Genomic DNA, 15,916 nt, shown 5'->3' with positions numbered 1-15,916 from the left:
CCCCAACTTCAGTTTTGATAATTCACTGTAAGGACTCACAGGATTCACTGAAGGCAATTATGATCATGGTTATGGTTTACTACAGGTAAGGAAGACAGATTAAAATCATCTGAGGAAGGAAGTAAAATAGATAGAGTCTGGGAGGATTACCAGACCATGGAGCTTCCTTATCCTCTCCCTACTGAGTTAAGATACATTATTCTTTTAACATTAATTTGTGACAATAGGCATAGAAACCAACCAGGAGAATTTGTCCAAACCCCAGTGTTCAGAGTTTTTATTGAGAATTCATTATGTAGCCATGATTGATTGTGCCCATGATAACTAAAAGTCTCCTGGTCAAATAGTACCACTGACACAAAGACTTCCTTCACATTGCTGGTCTTTCTGGCATTGTCAGCCCTCAACCTAAATCACACTGATAGACTATCTGGTGTCACCAAATTCCCTAGGTAAAGAGAAAGCCCTAGAAATTACTTCCTAGAAGCTTTGGGCAAGGTTAACTTCTTTACACAGGGACTAAGCAGATCAATAATGTAGTGATTTACCATGTATCCCAAATAGTATGGCATTTTATTTCTGAGCTAGTCCTCAGTATTTGCTGATATAGAGAAGACCAAAATGCAAATGGATTAAAATGTTTGATGGGTGAGACAGAACTTTTAAAAAAGCCTTCTAAAGTCAGTGCTTTGTCAATTGGAATACTTATTTCATAATTAAAAAACTCTTCTATCTAATTCCTAAGGTTGACAGTTCACTTTCATTAAGCAAAAAATCTGTTTAGTGGATAAAGAGATTGTCCATTAAACATAACCTAAAATACAATGGGGTGTTTTGGTATAAATGATTAAATAATATCAACATTTAATTAAATATTGGCTCATGCATGTCTGTAAACCACATAAACCTCATTTTATTGGCAAACAACTAGGGCAGCAGGGAAAAAATAACATTGCTCCCAACATTAGTCCTCTTAAATAAATGGACAGGACTTAAATATAAAACACAAGAAGCTCATGCACTCAATATATGGGAAGACAAGCCCACCCATAGCACCCTAACCCAAGATCAGAATTTTCAGATTGGACTAAATCTTTTCAAGAGAGAAGGGATTTCAAAAACATGTAGATTCTTTGTACTGAGTCATTTTTAGTATAGCACTTTTATTATTATGCTTTATTATAGCATCTTCATTATTTTTATTATAAATTATATCTTTGTTATAGCATTACTTAAATATTTATTTAAAAACTACGCATCAATTCTTATTGCTCACTATATAAAACTGACTAAAATGATTTATAAATTTTGTGTAAGTATGAAACCTAAACAAGTAAAAATTTAAAAACTAAAACCAATCAAATTCTAATGCATGTATTTATGTGTTACTTCTCTCTGAATTCATCCTCACCTATTTTTTTCCTAATTTTCTGGAACAATATAAAAAAAATAACTCATTTGGGGGAAACTTGTGTTGTACTACCAAAGCATGAAGTTAAGTGTACATACTCAGTTCCCATATCCATAATAATAATAATAATAATAATGATAAAAAGGATTCCCCAAAAGAGAAAAATCAAAATGAAGTACCAGCCAAAAAAGAAAATGCATTCATTAGACATTTGGGACTAAACACTTAAAATCATCTGACTATACTTCTATTCAGAAAATGTGCATTTGTCAAATAGATAAAGGACCACTGTGAAACAGGTACATGAAAGACAGGCTGCATGACCACACATTAGCCATGACAATAGACACAATCATCTGACTTTGAAGAAAAGCCAGCCATAACCATGATTCTTACATTCACTACACAACTCTAGGAAAATATCAAGTTGTTCATCTAGGCTATCAAACATTTTGAGATTACACTTTCCAGTGTGAAGTTACTACGAAACACAGATGAAAGTGACTGTTCATCATCGGTGGAAGCTTTCACACTTCATTGAGAGCCTAAGCAGGAACATGTCTCTTAATCACAATATACCATCCAACACCAAGTGATGAGACACTTCATAATGACTCAGTGATCAACAATGCAGATGGTTTCAGCAGCAGGAGAGGACATCCAGGGTGCATGCCAGTATATTAGTATTAATATAATAGACTTCAATGCATAATTTTCTTTGAGAACAAAGTCCAGGTTTAGCTCTTTGTGAAATGGTCGCTTTGTGATATTAAAGAAGGAAAGAAAGTGCTGCATTGAACTGATCCATAGGACTATTCCTTTCCAGTCTTTGCATGAACGCAGAAGTAATTTGATTGTCTAGTGTTAATTCCAAGTACATAAAGTCTGCCTTGATGCACAAGGCACCTAATCAACAAGTACAGGTGTATATTGTTTTATTGTGCCTCATTGTATTGTGCTTCACAGATATTACCTTTTCTTATATATTAGAAGTTTGCAGCAACCTTGTGCTGAGCAAGTTTATTGGTGCCATTTTTCCAATAGCATTGTTCACTTTGTGTCTCTGTGTCACATTTTGGTAATTCCTAGGATATTGAAAACTTTTTTCATCATTATTGTATTTCCTATTGCTAGCTGTGATCAATGATTATGATAGACTTAAAGTCCAGATGATGGTCAGCATTTCCTAGCAATATCATTAAATTAAGGTGTGTACTTTTTTTTAGACATAATGCCATTGTACACTTAATAGTATAGTGTACACATAGTATACTATATGTATACTGTTTAATGTATAGTGTAAACATAACTTTTATATACACTGGGAAGTCAAAAAATTAATTTGACTCACTTTATTACAATATTCACTTTATGGCAGTGGTCTGGAACTGATCTCCCAATATCTCTGAGGTATGCCTGTACAGAATATTGCAGACTTCTTACATAGGAGTTGCAGAATAGGAAAAAGAAACCATGGAGGAAAGAATTTTTCAGAGTCAAAGTTGAATCATCAAGCTTCAACACATTTACCTGCCTTCTTTCTAAGAATTCCTAGAAAATGATCTCTTTGACCCATCCCCAAATTTATTTTTCCAGATTATGCATTATTAGCTTTAGCCAAGTTTGTCATCTTTATTTTTCCTGGGTATGCACAGCTAAATGGTGGCATGCTGAAGCCAGCTAATACTGGCTAACAAAAGCTGACTGTGTGCATCTGTTCCCATCTTCGTCTTCACTGATATGACATTGGTGACTGAAATTGATGATGGAGTATATACACCACAGAGGTTAGTTAACACTGGAAGTTGTGATTTTCCTCTCCCTGCCCCTGCTCCCCAATGAGCAGGCTATTAAATATTTACCAACACACCACTGCACCTCAACAGTGTTGTGTATTCATTCAAACATTTATTATTATGGGTCACATGATTTACCAAAAAACAGGTGACAAAACAGTGAGCCAAATAGACATGGTTCCTGTTTTCACAGCACTTAACAGGCTTATGTAATTGCCATGTCCCTTTCTTGTCTTATTCCTTACCTTCACCTACATATGTTCTACTCATTCTTTAATCCATCTCTCTTTTATATGACACCAGTGTCTCCCTTTGCTAAATTTTTACTGTACTTACAAAAGTAATAAATTTAGCAAATAAGAAAAATCTGATTTTCCATGTATTATCTTCTTGACTATATTTCAGGCAACTTCAAAGCAGACAAGTTTTATAATTTTTTGCAAGGTTTGCTTAGCATGATACACATTGTGGGTGTCAGGAGCTGGAAGATAGGGGACACTCAAATTTTGGGGACTGAGGGAGGCTAATGCTTTTAATGTTTTAAATAGAATAGTGTGGCTCATGCATTTTCTACAGCCCCCCTCCCCCCCACAATATTTACAAAGCTAGGGAAAGTAGTTTAAGTGGAGAATCCCAGTCTGGCTCTCACCTTCTCTACCTGTCCTCTAACTTTGTCCTGCAACTGTGAGGGGGCCCCATGCATAAATGTGACAGGGTGACCAACCATTTTGCCTGGGACTAAGGGGTTTTGGAGGATACAGGACTTCAATGCTAAAATTCGTACAGTTCCAGCAAGCCATGATTGGTCACCTTTTGGATTAAGGAAAGAGGATTATGCAAACAGACCCTGATAACACATCTCTTGGTCAGAGAATTCTAGGGGTTTGAAAACCCAAAGCATGACCTGGAAAAGGGTCAGTGACTGAGATGGCACACGAACTCTGTTTGGCTATATTCTTTTTACTTTATAGACTCCTTTCCCCCCAGAATAATGATAGAGTCTAGGTATGCAGTAGTAGAAACAGATGCAAACATGTTTATAAAGTGAAAGATATTAAAAGCATGCTTACACTATCCTCATTTCTTTTCTAAAGTCTTGCAAAGCTTTTCTTTCTAACCTCCCCACATCCATTTCCAGTCTATTGGCCATATTATATACAACAAGAGTGATATTGACCATATTATACACAAGAGTGATAAAAAAGATAAAGACTTTAAAAAGAGTAATAAAAAAGATGTTTAAAAAGAGAGATATTAACTGTATTATATACAAGAGTAATAAAACCTGTGTAATGCTCTTCAGTGGTCTTAAACAAAAAAGCAGAATCCCTAATTTGGCAAAATGAGCCCTGCATGACACACAAGGCCCCTGTCATACACTATTTTCATATTATGCCACTAATCCCCTCACTCATAGTCATACTGGCTTTACTTTAGTTCCTTAAATGGTTCAAGTTCTTGCCTGCTTCAGAGTCTTTGCATATGCCAAGCCCCGCATGCCACAGTCACTATATGAAATCCCTTTCCGGATAAAGTTGTCCCTGTCCATGCCTCAGGCTTGCTCAGGGCTTTATCCCAGGCTCTCAGGGCTCACTCTGCTTTTCCTTTTTGGCACATTTTGTACTTAGTAATATGATGATATATTATTTGAGGAGTTTCAAATCCTTTCCTATACTTTATAAGCTCAGTGAGGGCAATACAACATTCCTTGCTGCTTTCTCTCCATATTCAGGTTTACCCAGTAAATAAGACCTATTTGAAAAGAATAGGAATAAAGAAATAAAGGAAGAAAGGAGAATAAGCAAGCTTTAATATAGTATGGAAAAGTTCTTTAAATTGGGAGTTTTAATATTTCTATCCTGATATGGATACTTTGTAAACCCTACTCACTTTAAAGATAGGAATTATTTTGTCACAACCTATTTGTTTCTCTTTTTATTTTACTTTTTTAAAATAGGCTCCACGCTGGGTATGGAGCCTGACATGGGGTTTAAAACTCAGAACCCTGAGATCAAGACCTGAGTTGAAATCAAAAGTCAGATGCTTAACTGACTGAGCCACCCAGTGACCCTATTTGTGTCCCTTTTAATGAGAAAGGATGAGTGGAGTATATTCACATTGGAAGGACTTTGTTCCATGATGTCATAGAAGTGTGAAACAGCATTAAGGAATCAAAACAAAACTATAAAAATTCAAGTAGGGATTATAGATTATTCATAAATTCTCTTTCACTTTCCTCCTTCTCACATTCCGATCCCAATCATGAGACTTACAAAATCTCATATCAGAAGGAGAAAAGTATTAAACCCATCCTCAAGTGTAAAAGATTAATAAGGCATAGTTCCTATCCTATAGTTTCTAACAGCTGTAACACTTGAAAATGCAAATAGTCTTAAGTTGAAAAATTCAATTGGTATTTCAATTTTGTGGATGCGGTTTTGATAAGATCATTCCATATGGCCAAATAAAACTGCCAAAGTTTCATGTTTCTAAAGCGATTATCAAGCAATAAATACAATAGATATGTTTTCATTCTCATCTCTTTTTGAACCTTATCAGACAGACTATGCCAAGAAACCACTTTACCTAAAGAAGGAAACCACATATTCTTTGAGAACTAGCAATCCTTCTATAAATGCTGGTGGGAAATAAGAGTTCTGGAAAATTGATTTAGACAAACTAGACACAAAGTATATTGCATAGCTGGAGACACCTTCCTTATTTAAACTGTACTGAAAGTATGTCTTTTATTTTTAAGACAAAGCCTAGGGCAAACGACTTATGCCCAAGAGGGACAGCAAGAAGTGTTTCTCTGGCTATTGCGACAAAGCCCAATTCGTTACCTGGCAACACGAAAATATACCTAGCCACTGTCTGCTCTGCGCATGTGCCAAGTTGGACCCACAGAGGCATAGAGTGTCGCTGTATCTATGGTGGGGATGTCCTGAAAGAGCGTCTTCTTGACGTCATCAGGACTCTATGATTCCCATAGGGGAAGATGGGCAAACGTATATAAGGCGCATGCGCAGGCGTGTGAGAGCGCGCCTCTTTCTCTTCGTCGCCGGCCGGCCGAGGTTCCTGTTGTTGTCATGGGCCGCAGACCAGCTCGCTGTTACCGGTATTGTAAGAACAAGCCATATCCAAAGTCTCGTTTTTGCCGCGGTGTCCCTGATGCCAAGATCCGTATCTTTGATCTGGGTCGGAAGAAAGCGAAAGTGGATGAGTTCCCTCTCTGTGGCCACATGGTGTCCGATGAATATGAGCAGCTCTCCTCTGAAGCCCTGGAGGCCGCTCGAATCTGTGCCAACAAGTACATGGTGAAAAGCTGTGGCAAGGATGGCTTTCACATTCGAGTGCGGCTTCATCCCTTCCATGTCATCCGCATCAACAAGATGCTGTCCTGTGCTGGGGCTGACAGGCTCCAGACAGGTATGCGTGGTGCCTTTGGAAAGCCCCAGGGCACAGTGGCCAGAGTCCACATTGGCCAAGTCATCATGTCCATCCGGACCAAGCTTCAGAATAAGGAACATGTGATTGAAGCCTTACGCAGGGCCAAGTTCAAGTTCCCAGGACGCCAGAAGATCCATATCTCCAAGAAGTGGGGCTTTACCAAGTTTAACGCTGATGAATTTGAAGACAAAGTGGCTAAGAAGCGCCTCATCCCTGATGGCTGTGGAGTCAAATACGTTCCCAGTCGCGGCCCTCTGGACAAGTGGCGAGCTCTGCACTCCTGAGATCTTGGACAGCATTGACTCCTCTGACCATGCTGGTCTGATATGCTTACCAATAAATATTATTCACTGACAAAAAATAAATGTTTTTTTTTAATATTTTAAATATTTTTAAGTGTTTATCTGATTTTTAGGATATAGAGTATGAGAGAAAGAGTGTTTATATTAAAACAGAATTTTAATGGCAAATGATACTTTCCTTCGAGTGAGAATGAAACAATCCTTATGTGATTTATAGAGACAGTTATTACAGTTCTAATCCAAAAACTTTTAACTTGGGACAGTAGGGAACTATGTCAAAAGTTTTGTCTGTAGTGAAGTCATAAATTATGTAGCTGTATTCTCACCTTGAATAAAAATATAGCTAGAAAAAAAGATTTGTAGAGGTAAAAAAAATCGTTCTTGCTTATGGAAAACAAGCAATAGGTATGAAAATAATGATAGGCATTAGTGATATTTCACCTACAATCTCTGGAACTAAAAAATCCATTCTTAAACTTGTTGCTTATGTTTTCCTTATACATTTCTGCACATTGATTTTAGAATTTCATATGACCTCCAATTATCAGCCTTTGGACAGTTGGCTATAACTGCAAAGCTTTCCTCAGATAAGCCTTTTATTATCTCACAGTCAGGAGACAACAGTCCAATCTTTTCTTTATCACCTAAAGGTCACAGGTTGATAACAGAGTTCACATTACTTGTATCTGAGTCCCAGTAGAACCAACAGAAAAGAGAAAATGACAACAAATCAACAATCTGTGCTCTAAAAGGACCCTAAATAGAGTTTACAATCTGTAGGTGCTTGCCCTACATTCGAGTTAAATTGATCATACAGGTGTTTTCGTTTTGGAAACTACATAAGCTAAAATTTCTGGGTGTGTATTACATTTTAAAATTCTGGTTCTTTAAATTATTTAGTCTTCTAAATCTCAATCTTGTCAACAGTGCCCTCACCTCTCTAAAACTAACCATTTTTAGGCCAACATATTGAATGAAAGCAACAAAAGGAGTACTAAACAGTGTGGAGACATATGCTTATTAAATTATTTCCATTTACTTAAAAAAATTCCTTTGTCAAATCTAAAAGTTTGCATCTGACAATATTCAGGCTCCTACTGTAAGAGATGTCCTACTTTTCAAGAAGGTTGCTGTATTAAGCTACAATATTTTTCATATTATATATAAATGAGAAAGATAAATACTAAATAATACAAATATGTAGAAAGAGTTCTTCTAAGCACTTTCCTTTATGTCTTTTATCTGATGCTTAAAAACTCTTGAACTTTTCTAGGAAATTAAATCCTGTACAATTCAGAAATTAGGGTAGACATGAACTAGATCTTCTGACTCCTGTCCGTCTAGTTTACTTTTTGCCACATAGTCTTTCAAAAACAAGAACTCAAGCTCAAATGAAAATTCGAAGCACAACACAACAAAACGAACAGTCCCTTAGTTGCCGTGTTAATATAACACAGTTTTGAAAATACTTTCCATCTTTATTATTCACCCTTCTCTTTGCTCTCAAAATTCTCATACATCTTGACCTTCAAACTTGGAACAGATATTCACTCACTAAATATAGGTAGGTGATAAGCCCATGAATGTCCTTGTCAGGTAGAGACTGGTAACTATGATCGTTTATGCATATAGACATGTGGATGAAAATGAAAGATTCAAAATTATTACATTAAAAACTGGTAGGTGTCATTAAGGTTTATTATTTGATTTTTTCTACAGTTTTCTATTATAATCTATTACATAACTTTTATTTCCTTTACTGTTGATAGAAGGACACTTTCACTTTTTTAAAAACAAAAATCCTATTATACTCTCTAAGCTATGATTTTGTTTTTTCAGCATTTTTCTGTTTTCTGGTCACTTTAGTTATTAATAAATTGATAAGAAGACAGTTGTGCTGAAGGATAATTTGATTATATTTTTTGCAGAGCTTGTCATTATTTCTGAATTTCTATTCAAAATGGAAAATTTAATTTGGGAATATATTATGTATTCATATATTCATGCACTACTGCAATGAAACAGAACTATCTCCTCTTTAAAAAAAAAATAGAAGTACAGTTACTAAATTCAAGTAAATATTGCCCTATAAAACTCTGATTTGGTTGATGGAGTCTCCACGTTTCATGGAAAATACTGACTGAATCAGAAGATGATGAAAACTTCAATTGGACCATGCATCATTATCAATTTAGTTTTGAAAAGCACATTCCACAAATTATCATTATATAATCCACCATTTCTCCCCCCGTTCAAAATATGCAATTATGCTAAGCATATTTAGCCTGAAGCCCTTAATTTTTATAAAAGTACGCACTAGCTCTGGCATGAATTGACTTGGCACTAGCATTGGCAGGTATTTTATTTCCACTTTAGCAGCTTGGTACTGCCTATCTCAACAAAATTCAGGTAGGGCTTTCTGATTCTTAGAATGTCATCAGGGACGTAAGGATTATGTTGGGAGATCATTTAGCCCTAATCATCTTCTGTCTTTATATTAATGACATACATTTGGGGTTTTTCTTAGAGCAGTGACTTCAGTCTTTTCACAAAAATACCTTTCTTTAATGTAAGTAATGCAGAAAATAATGAGTAAAGTCAAAGTAAATTATACCATCAACAATAATTCAAAGTGAAGTCATTGCCATGCTTAACAGTAGATAATAAGGGAAATTCTGGCATTAGAATGACTGGATTTAAATCTTTGTTTCTCCAAATACTTGGGCAAATTACTTAGTATCACCATTTTTGATTTTCTTAACTGTAAAATAAGCTTAAGACACGATAGATCACAAATTTGTGTTTAGGAGTAAATGAGAAAATGAGTAGGATTGTGCCTTGCACATATTAAGTGCATAAAATTAGTGTTAATTTATGTTGATATCCATGTTATCACTACTCCATTTGCTTCTGCCTCATTGCTTCTCAGTTTCTGATTTTTGCTGCATGTAGTGTTACTATTCTTTCATAATTTATATATTTAATATTCTGTTTTGCAGCTATTATTCCCTTCAGTTGTCTAATTTGAGTTTTATGTTTAATTGGATTCAATATTCTGATTTGAGTTTTTGTTATTTTTTATCTTTAGTTTTGTAATGTTTACTTTCATAGTATTCTACTTGGTCGTCTATTCTTGGAGCTCCTTTTGAAAAATTTAACTGTGCTCTACCCGTTATCCTTTACGTATTACTCATGGAGATTTGCTTTATTTCCTTTTTCTTCCCCACAGATTGGATTTTTTATCTACCTTACCTTTTTAATTCAATATTTATTTTTTTCTTCTTCTCCTTTTTCTCATTTTTTCAAAAGAAAGATTATATGGTTATCGTACCATTATTTTCATAATGTTGATGTGTGATAATAGACTGTTCTACCAGCTCAATTTAATCTGAAAGATTGTAGGGAACTTTCTCCAGTAACGCTTTCACAAAGTTTTTGTTATTTTCTTTCACTTAGTCCTCTTTCTGGGTACTGTAGTTTGAGGACTGGATTTTGTTACCAACTCTTCTGTTGTTTCATGATGAGAAGCTAGGGAAAGGAAGGAACCTGAGGGGTCAAATATAGCCTTTGATGGATGTTGGATTCTGACTCAACTTCTGGGATCCCATTAATTATCCTGCACCTAGGCTCACTCCTCAAGGTCAGGCACGCAGTCTACTCTTCCAGCTGTGGTGTATTTCTTATCCTTGCTCCTGCTGCTGTGTAGTGCAGAACACTGGAAAATGGTGAGCCCAAGTGTCAGAATCTTTGGTGAAATGTCAATAGGGGTTCTACCTGTCAATTTTTATACAATTTGAATAGTTACACAAGGATAATGTATACTTAGTACACTTCCTCTCATATTAGGGCAATAGTGAGACATTTTTAAATCTTATGTTTCTTTAGGAATGTTTCTAGGAGTCTGGAAAGTTTTGAAGAGGCACATTTCATAAATGGTTATTAAATAATATACTATTTCTTCCCACCCCTCAAAATATGGAATTATACTAAAATTATTTAGCCAGAGATCTTTAATTAAAAAAAAAAATCTCTGGCTATTATATGAGAATACACCTTCATTTTATGTCCTTTTTTCCTCCTAAATTTATGATATGCCTAGGACATGACCTTTTCCTTGGTGGCTTTTGGCTGTATTTCTTTTACTATATTTTTTTCATTTCATTAGGTGTTGGCAAGGAGATTCTTTGATCCTGTCTTGTTTTACTTCAGTTTATTCACCCAGAAATACTCTTAATGTTATAGTAAAAATATTTCTGAAATTTTAACTTTAAAACAATTCATGTAAAAAATATGCTTCCACGTGTTTATAACAATTCCTAGTTATCCTTTATTGGTGTGGATCTCTAATAATTATAGCTAAAATTACTCTATCAAAATGAAGAATTTTTAATATAAATTCTAAAAACATTAATTTTGTATTTGTGTCCATCCAGAATCTTGATAATTTTTATTATAAATAATTAACCAATTAATTCTTCATATTATGGAAGTTAAATAGGCTTCTGAGAGTAATTGATCAAAAGATAATTTTGTGCTCCAAAGAATAAGATCATGTTTATAGTAGAAACTACCATAGTTTGAGAATTATACTATTATACTCTTCAAGGGCTCTATTCATGAAACTCTCTGTTGTCCCAAGTTGACTGGTTACTGATAAAGAAAAATATAAGAGGTTGTGAAGGGCCATGGTATCTTTTGGGAAATGCAGGGTCTTTAAAGGACCAACTATTCTTTCTCCTCTCCGGGTGGGTAGCTGGGGACAGGGGACATACAGTACATCGATTTGTTAGTAAACGGTGATTTTCTTTTGCCTAAATGTTATGAGTCATCGAACACCACCACCACCACCAAGATTATGCTCGCAGTGGGGACAGGAAGAAGATGGCAGAACTGAGATAAAGAGTGTCAGGGGTCAGCCCTCATCCCCAGTCTCTGGCATAGTAAAGATATGACTTAAATTTCCCTTGGTGTAGAGCCATCCTAGTGCTTTAAGTTTAAGTGACATTGATGAGTCTATGCCCCCTTCCCTAAGAGCATTGCTTGTCGGGAAGAAGCCATAGCAGCAGGAAGCTGTCTGGAGGAACTTCACCAGGAAAAAAAAAAAGCCATGCCTTAGCCTGAGAATCAGCATTTGGACCCCAGATACATAGAGAACCAGGAGGTAGTCAGCACTATTAAAAGAGAGGCAGCGACTGCTGAAAGGAAATCTGTTTTCTGTCACTCAGAGTAATTTAACATAGAAAATATTGTCTATGTTCACATACATTTTCAATAGTATATGTATCAAGGGATAAGGGAGGAAAAAAGAGGAATAAGAGCAGGTGATTTCTTCTCCTTATTCTAAGAAGCTGAAACTACTAGTCTAAGCTACACTGAAGGAACAGACAGAAGGTTTGAACAGGATAGGTGACAATTTTAATAATTAAAAGTGAGAAGTTATAGACGAGGCTTATGTGTCATTAAGGAAACATGCTATTAAAAAAGCAACAGGGGGACGCCTGGGTGTCTCAGTTGGTTAAGCCACTGCCTTCGGCTCAGGTCATGGGATCGAGTCCCACATCGGGTTCCTTGCTCAGTAGGGAGCCTGCTTCTCTCTCTGCCTGCCACTTTGCCTGCTTGTGCTCTCTGACAAATAAATAAATTAATTAAAAAAAAAAAAGGCAACAGGGCCTCAATGGAGCACAGGTGGTAGTTTTTCTTGGAAAACAAAGACTCACATTCACTTCAATGTTGCTCCTGTCAAACCAGTTATATAACCATTTTGCTGAAAAACAATTCCACAAACCATTCTAGTAAATAAATGTCTGAATTACTGAAACTTAGAAGATATTGAAATTTCACCAAAGTAAAACCCCATTCAACATAAAGAGACTTCTATGCCACTTCCAAAAAGCTTCTTTACCACTTAGCTGTGGTCCCTCTACTTTTCTACCCTGTATAAGCACTTTAAATATAAGCATAAATCACTAGTCAAATTTTACATCCAGTTGGTAGGGGGTTGACTTATACGTACAATGAACTGCTTCAATGTATACCAATACTACTCTGTGATTGCTTGCTAGTTTTGAGACAAAACTGGATTATTGATAAAAATGTAATTTTCACATGTTCTTTAAGATATTAGAAAATAATTCAAAGACATATAACAGTCTGTAAAGTCCAAACCTACTTTATCTAAGAGCAAACCTTAAATTTTGGAAATGTGATTCTTAACTACAGCTAAAAACAAAAATATGTGGCAAATACCACCAATACTTACCTACTGATTTAGTGAGTTTGAGGTCTGTAGACACTCCAAGTTCAGAAAATCATTTGAAATTACACAATAAATTTGAAGAGGCTTTTGCTCTAAGATCCAGTAGTACCACTTTCAGGTATCTATGCTAGAAAACTCTGATTGTACAGAACAAGAGACATATGCAAGAGCCCTCATGTCATTGTTCATAATAATTAAAAAAAGGCAGAAGAAGAAACAAAATTAATTTCAATAAAGAGGACAATGATTATATCAACTGAGGTATATTTACAATGGGAGACACTATATGAAAATAAATAACCTAAAGGTACAACCAACAACACAGAGAAGTCTCAGAAATAAAATGTTGAGTGCAAAAAGGAAGACTCTAAACAGTGTAATGCCTTCTTTTAAGTCTCAAAACAAGCAAAACTAGAGGAAATATTGTGTGACTACAAAGAAATATGTGATAAATTTAGTTTTCTAAGGGAACGCTAAAGCACAAAAATAAAAGCTAGTGGTTCATGGGTGGGACATAGCATGGCAGGGAAGGAGTAAAGATGGGTATGTAGAGGGTACTCAGATTGGATTAGACTCAATAATATTGGGGTTGTTCTGATTTATATTTTGGAGAGTTCAAGGATATTTAATTTTATTATCACAATTCAGAATGGACAAACCTGTGGCAGACAGACCTTACGGTAGCCCTGATTCCTACCCCCAGGTGTTTCATGTCCATGTAAACTCTCCTTGAGTATGTGGGACTTGTGACTTGCTTCTAACTCATAAAATATGGCAAAAGGATGGCATGTCACTCTGAGGACTATGTTATAAAGCAAGTCCCTACAGCTCTTTATCTTTAGTTTGTCAGGGTTAATCTTGGAACTTTCTCCTTCCATATAAATTTGATAAACAGCTTGTGAAATCATCACATTCAATTGCACTTTCAAAATTCCTGATACGATTTTTATTGAAATTATATTAATTCTACAGAGTAATCTGATGAGAAATAACATCTTTATGACAATGAATCTTCCTGTTTATGAAGTAAATCTCAACAGGCCCCTCCCCGAGAAGATCAACAAGAAGCCCAGCCAGGACCAAGTTCACCTACCAAGGAGTACAGTTTCAATACCAAGGAGAGCAGCGTAATTCCAAAGGAGGAGAAAGCAAAGCACGGAACTCATGGCTTTCTCCCCATGATTCTTTAGCCTTGCAGTTAATTTAATTTTTTTTTTCAATTTATTTTTCTTCTTCTGCTAAATTTTTTTAACTTTTACCCTTTTCTTTTTTAACGTTTTTTAACTAGTTTATCTAATATATATATATTTTTTTTCCTTTTTATATTTTTTCTTTATTGGTTTTCTTTTTTTAATTGTTTCTTTCTTTTTTTTTTTCTTTTTTTTTTTTTTTCTTCTTTCTGAACCTTTTTTTATCCCCTTTCTCCCCCTCACGATTTGGGATCTCTTCTGATTTGGCTAAAGCATATTTTCCTGGGGTTGTTGCCACCCTTTTAGTATTTTACTTGCTCCTTCATCTACTCTTATCTGGACAAAATGACAAGGCAGAAAAATTCACCACAAAAAAAAAGAACAAGAGGCAGTACCAAAGCTAGGGATCTAATCAATACAGACATTGGTAATATGTAAGATCTAGAGTTCAGAATGACGATTCTCAAGGTTCTAGCCGGGCTCGAAAAAGGCATGGAAGATATTACAGAAACCCTCTCGGGAGATATAAAAGCCCTTTCTGGAGAAATAAAAGAACTAAAATCTAACCAAGTTGAAATCAAAAAAGCTATTAATGAGGTGCAATAAAAAATGGAGGCTCTCACTGGTAGGATAAATGAGACAGAAGAAAGAATTAGCAATATAGAAGACCAAATGACAGAGAATAAAGAAGCTGAGCAAAAGAGGGACAAACAGCTACTGGACCATGAGGGGATAATTCGAGAGAAAAGTGACACCATAAGACGAAACAACATTAGAATAATTGGGATTCCAGAAGAAGAGGAAACAGAGAGGGGAGCAGAAGGTATATTGGAGAGAATTATTGGAGAGAATTTCCCCAATATGGCAAACGGAACACGCATCAAAATCCAGGAGATTGAGAACCCCCCTCAAAATCAATAAGAATAGGTCCACACCCCGTCACCTAATAGTAAAATTTACAAGTCTTAGTGACAAAGAGAAGATCCTGAAAGCAGCCAGGGAAAAGAAGTCTGTAACGTACAATGGTAAAAATATTAGATTGGCAGCAGACTTATCCACAGAGACCTGGCAGGCCAGAAAGAGCTGGCATGATATATTCAGAGTACTAAACGAGAAAAACATGCAGCCAAGAATACTATATCCAGCTAGGCTATCATTGAAAATAGAAGGAGAGATTAAAAGCTTCCAGGACAAACAAAAACTGAAAGAATTTGCAAATACCAAACCAGCTATACAGGAAATATTGAAAGGGGTCCTCTAAGCAAAGAGAGACCCTAAAAGTAGTAGATCAGAAAGGAACAGAGACAATATACAATAACAGTCACCTTACAGGCAATACAATGGCACTAAATTCATATCTCTCAATACTTACCCTGAATGTTAATGGGCTAAATGCCCCAATCAAAAGACACAGGGTATCAGAATGGATAAAAAAACAAAACCCATCTATATGTTGCCTACAAGAAACTCATCTTAAACCCGAAGACACCTCCAGATTTAAAGTGAGGGGG

At 35.7% G+C, this 15,916-nt stretch overlaps 1 protein-coding gene across 2 annotated transcripts; it reads left to right on the top strand.

Moving 5' to 3' along the window:
* Positions 1-6,187: 6,187 nt before the first annotated feature.
* LOC111140712 (ribosomal protein L10 like) lies at positions 6,188-7,114 on the top strand. Of its 2 annotated transcripts, XM_022492917.1 has the most exons (2): positions 6,297-6,405; positions 6,487-7,114. In XM_022492917.1, exons 1-2 carry the CDS (start codon positions 6,297-6,299, stop codon positions 6,939-6,941), a joined length of 564 nt encoding a protein of 187 aa, XP_022348625.1. In that variant the 3' UTR covers positions 6,942-7,114. The 2 variants fall into 2 exon arrangements, with proteins under 2 accessions (XP_022348624.1, XP_022348625.1); XM_022492916.1 differs by having other exon boundaries at positions 6,188-7,114.
* The last annotated feature ends 8,802 nt before the right edge of the window (positions 7,115-15,916 follow it).

This window comes from Enhydra lutris, unplaced genomic scaffold, assembly GCF_002288905.1.
Source record: "Enhydra lutris kenyoni isolate GAN:26980312 unplaced genomic scaffold, ASM228890v2 scaffoldscaffold4, whole genome shotgun sequence".
In the NCBI taxonomy this organism is placed as follows: Eukaryota; Metazoa; Chordata; class Mammalia; order Carnivora; family Mustelidae; genus Enhydra; species Enhydra lutris.
Note: the sequence above shows the minus strand (reverse complement) of the source record. Positions and strands in the feature narration are given on the sequence as shown.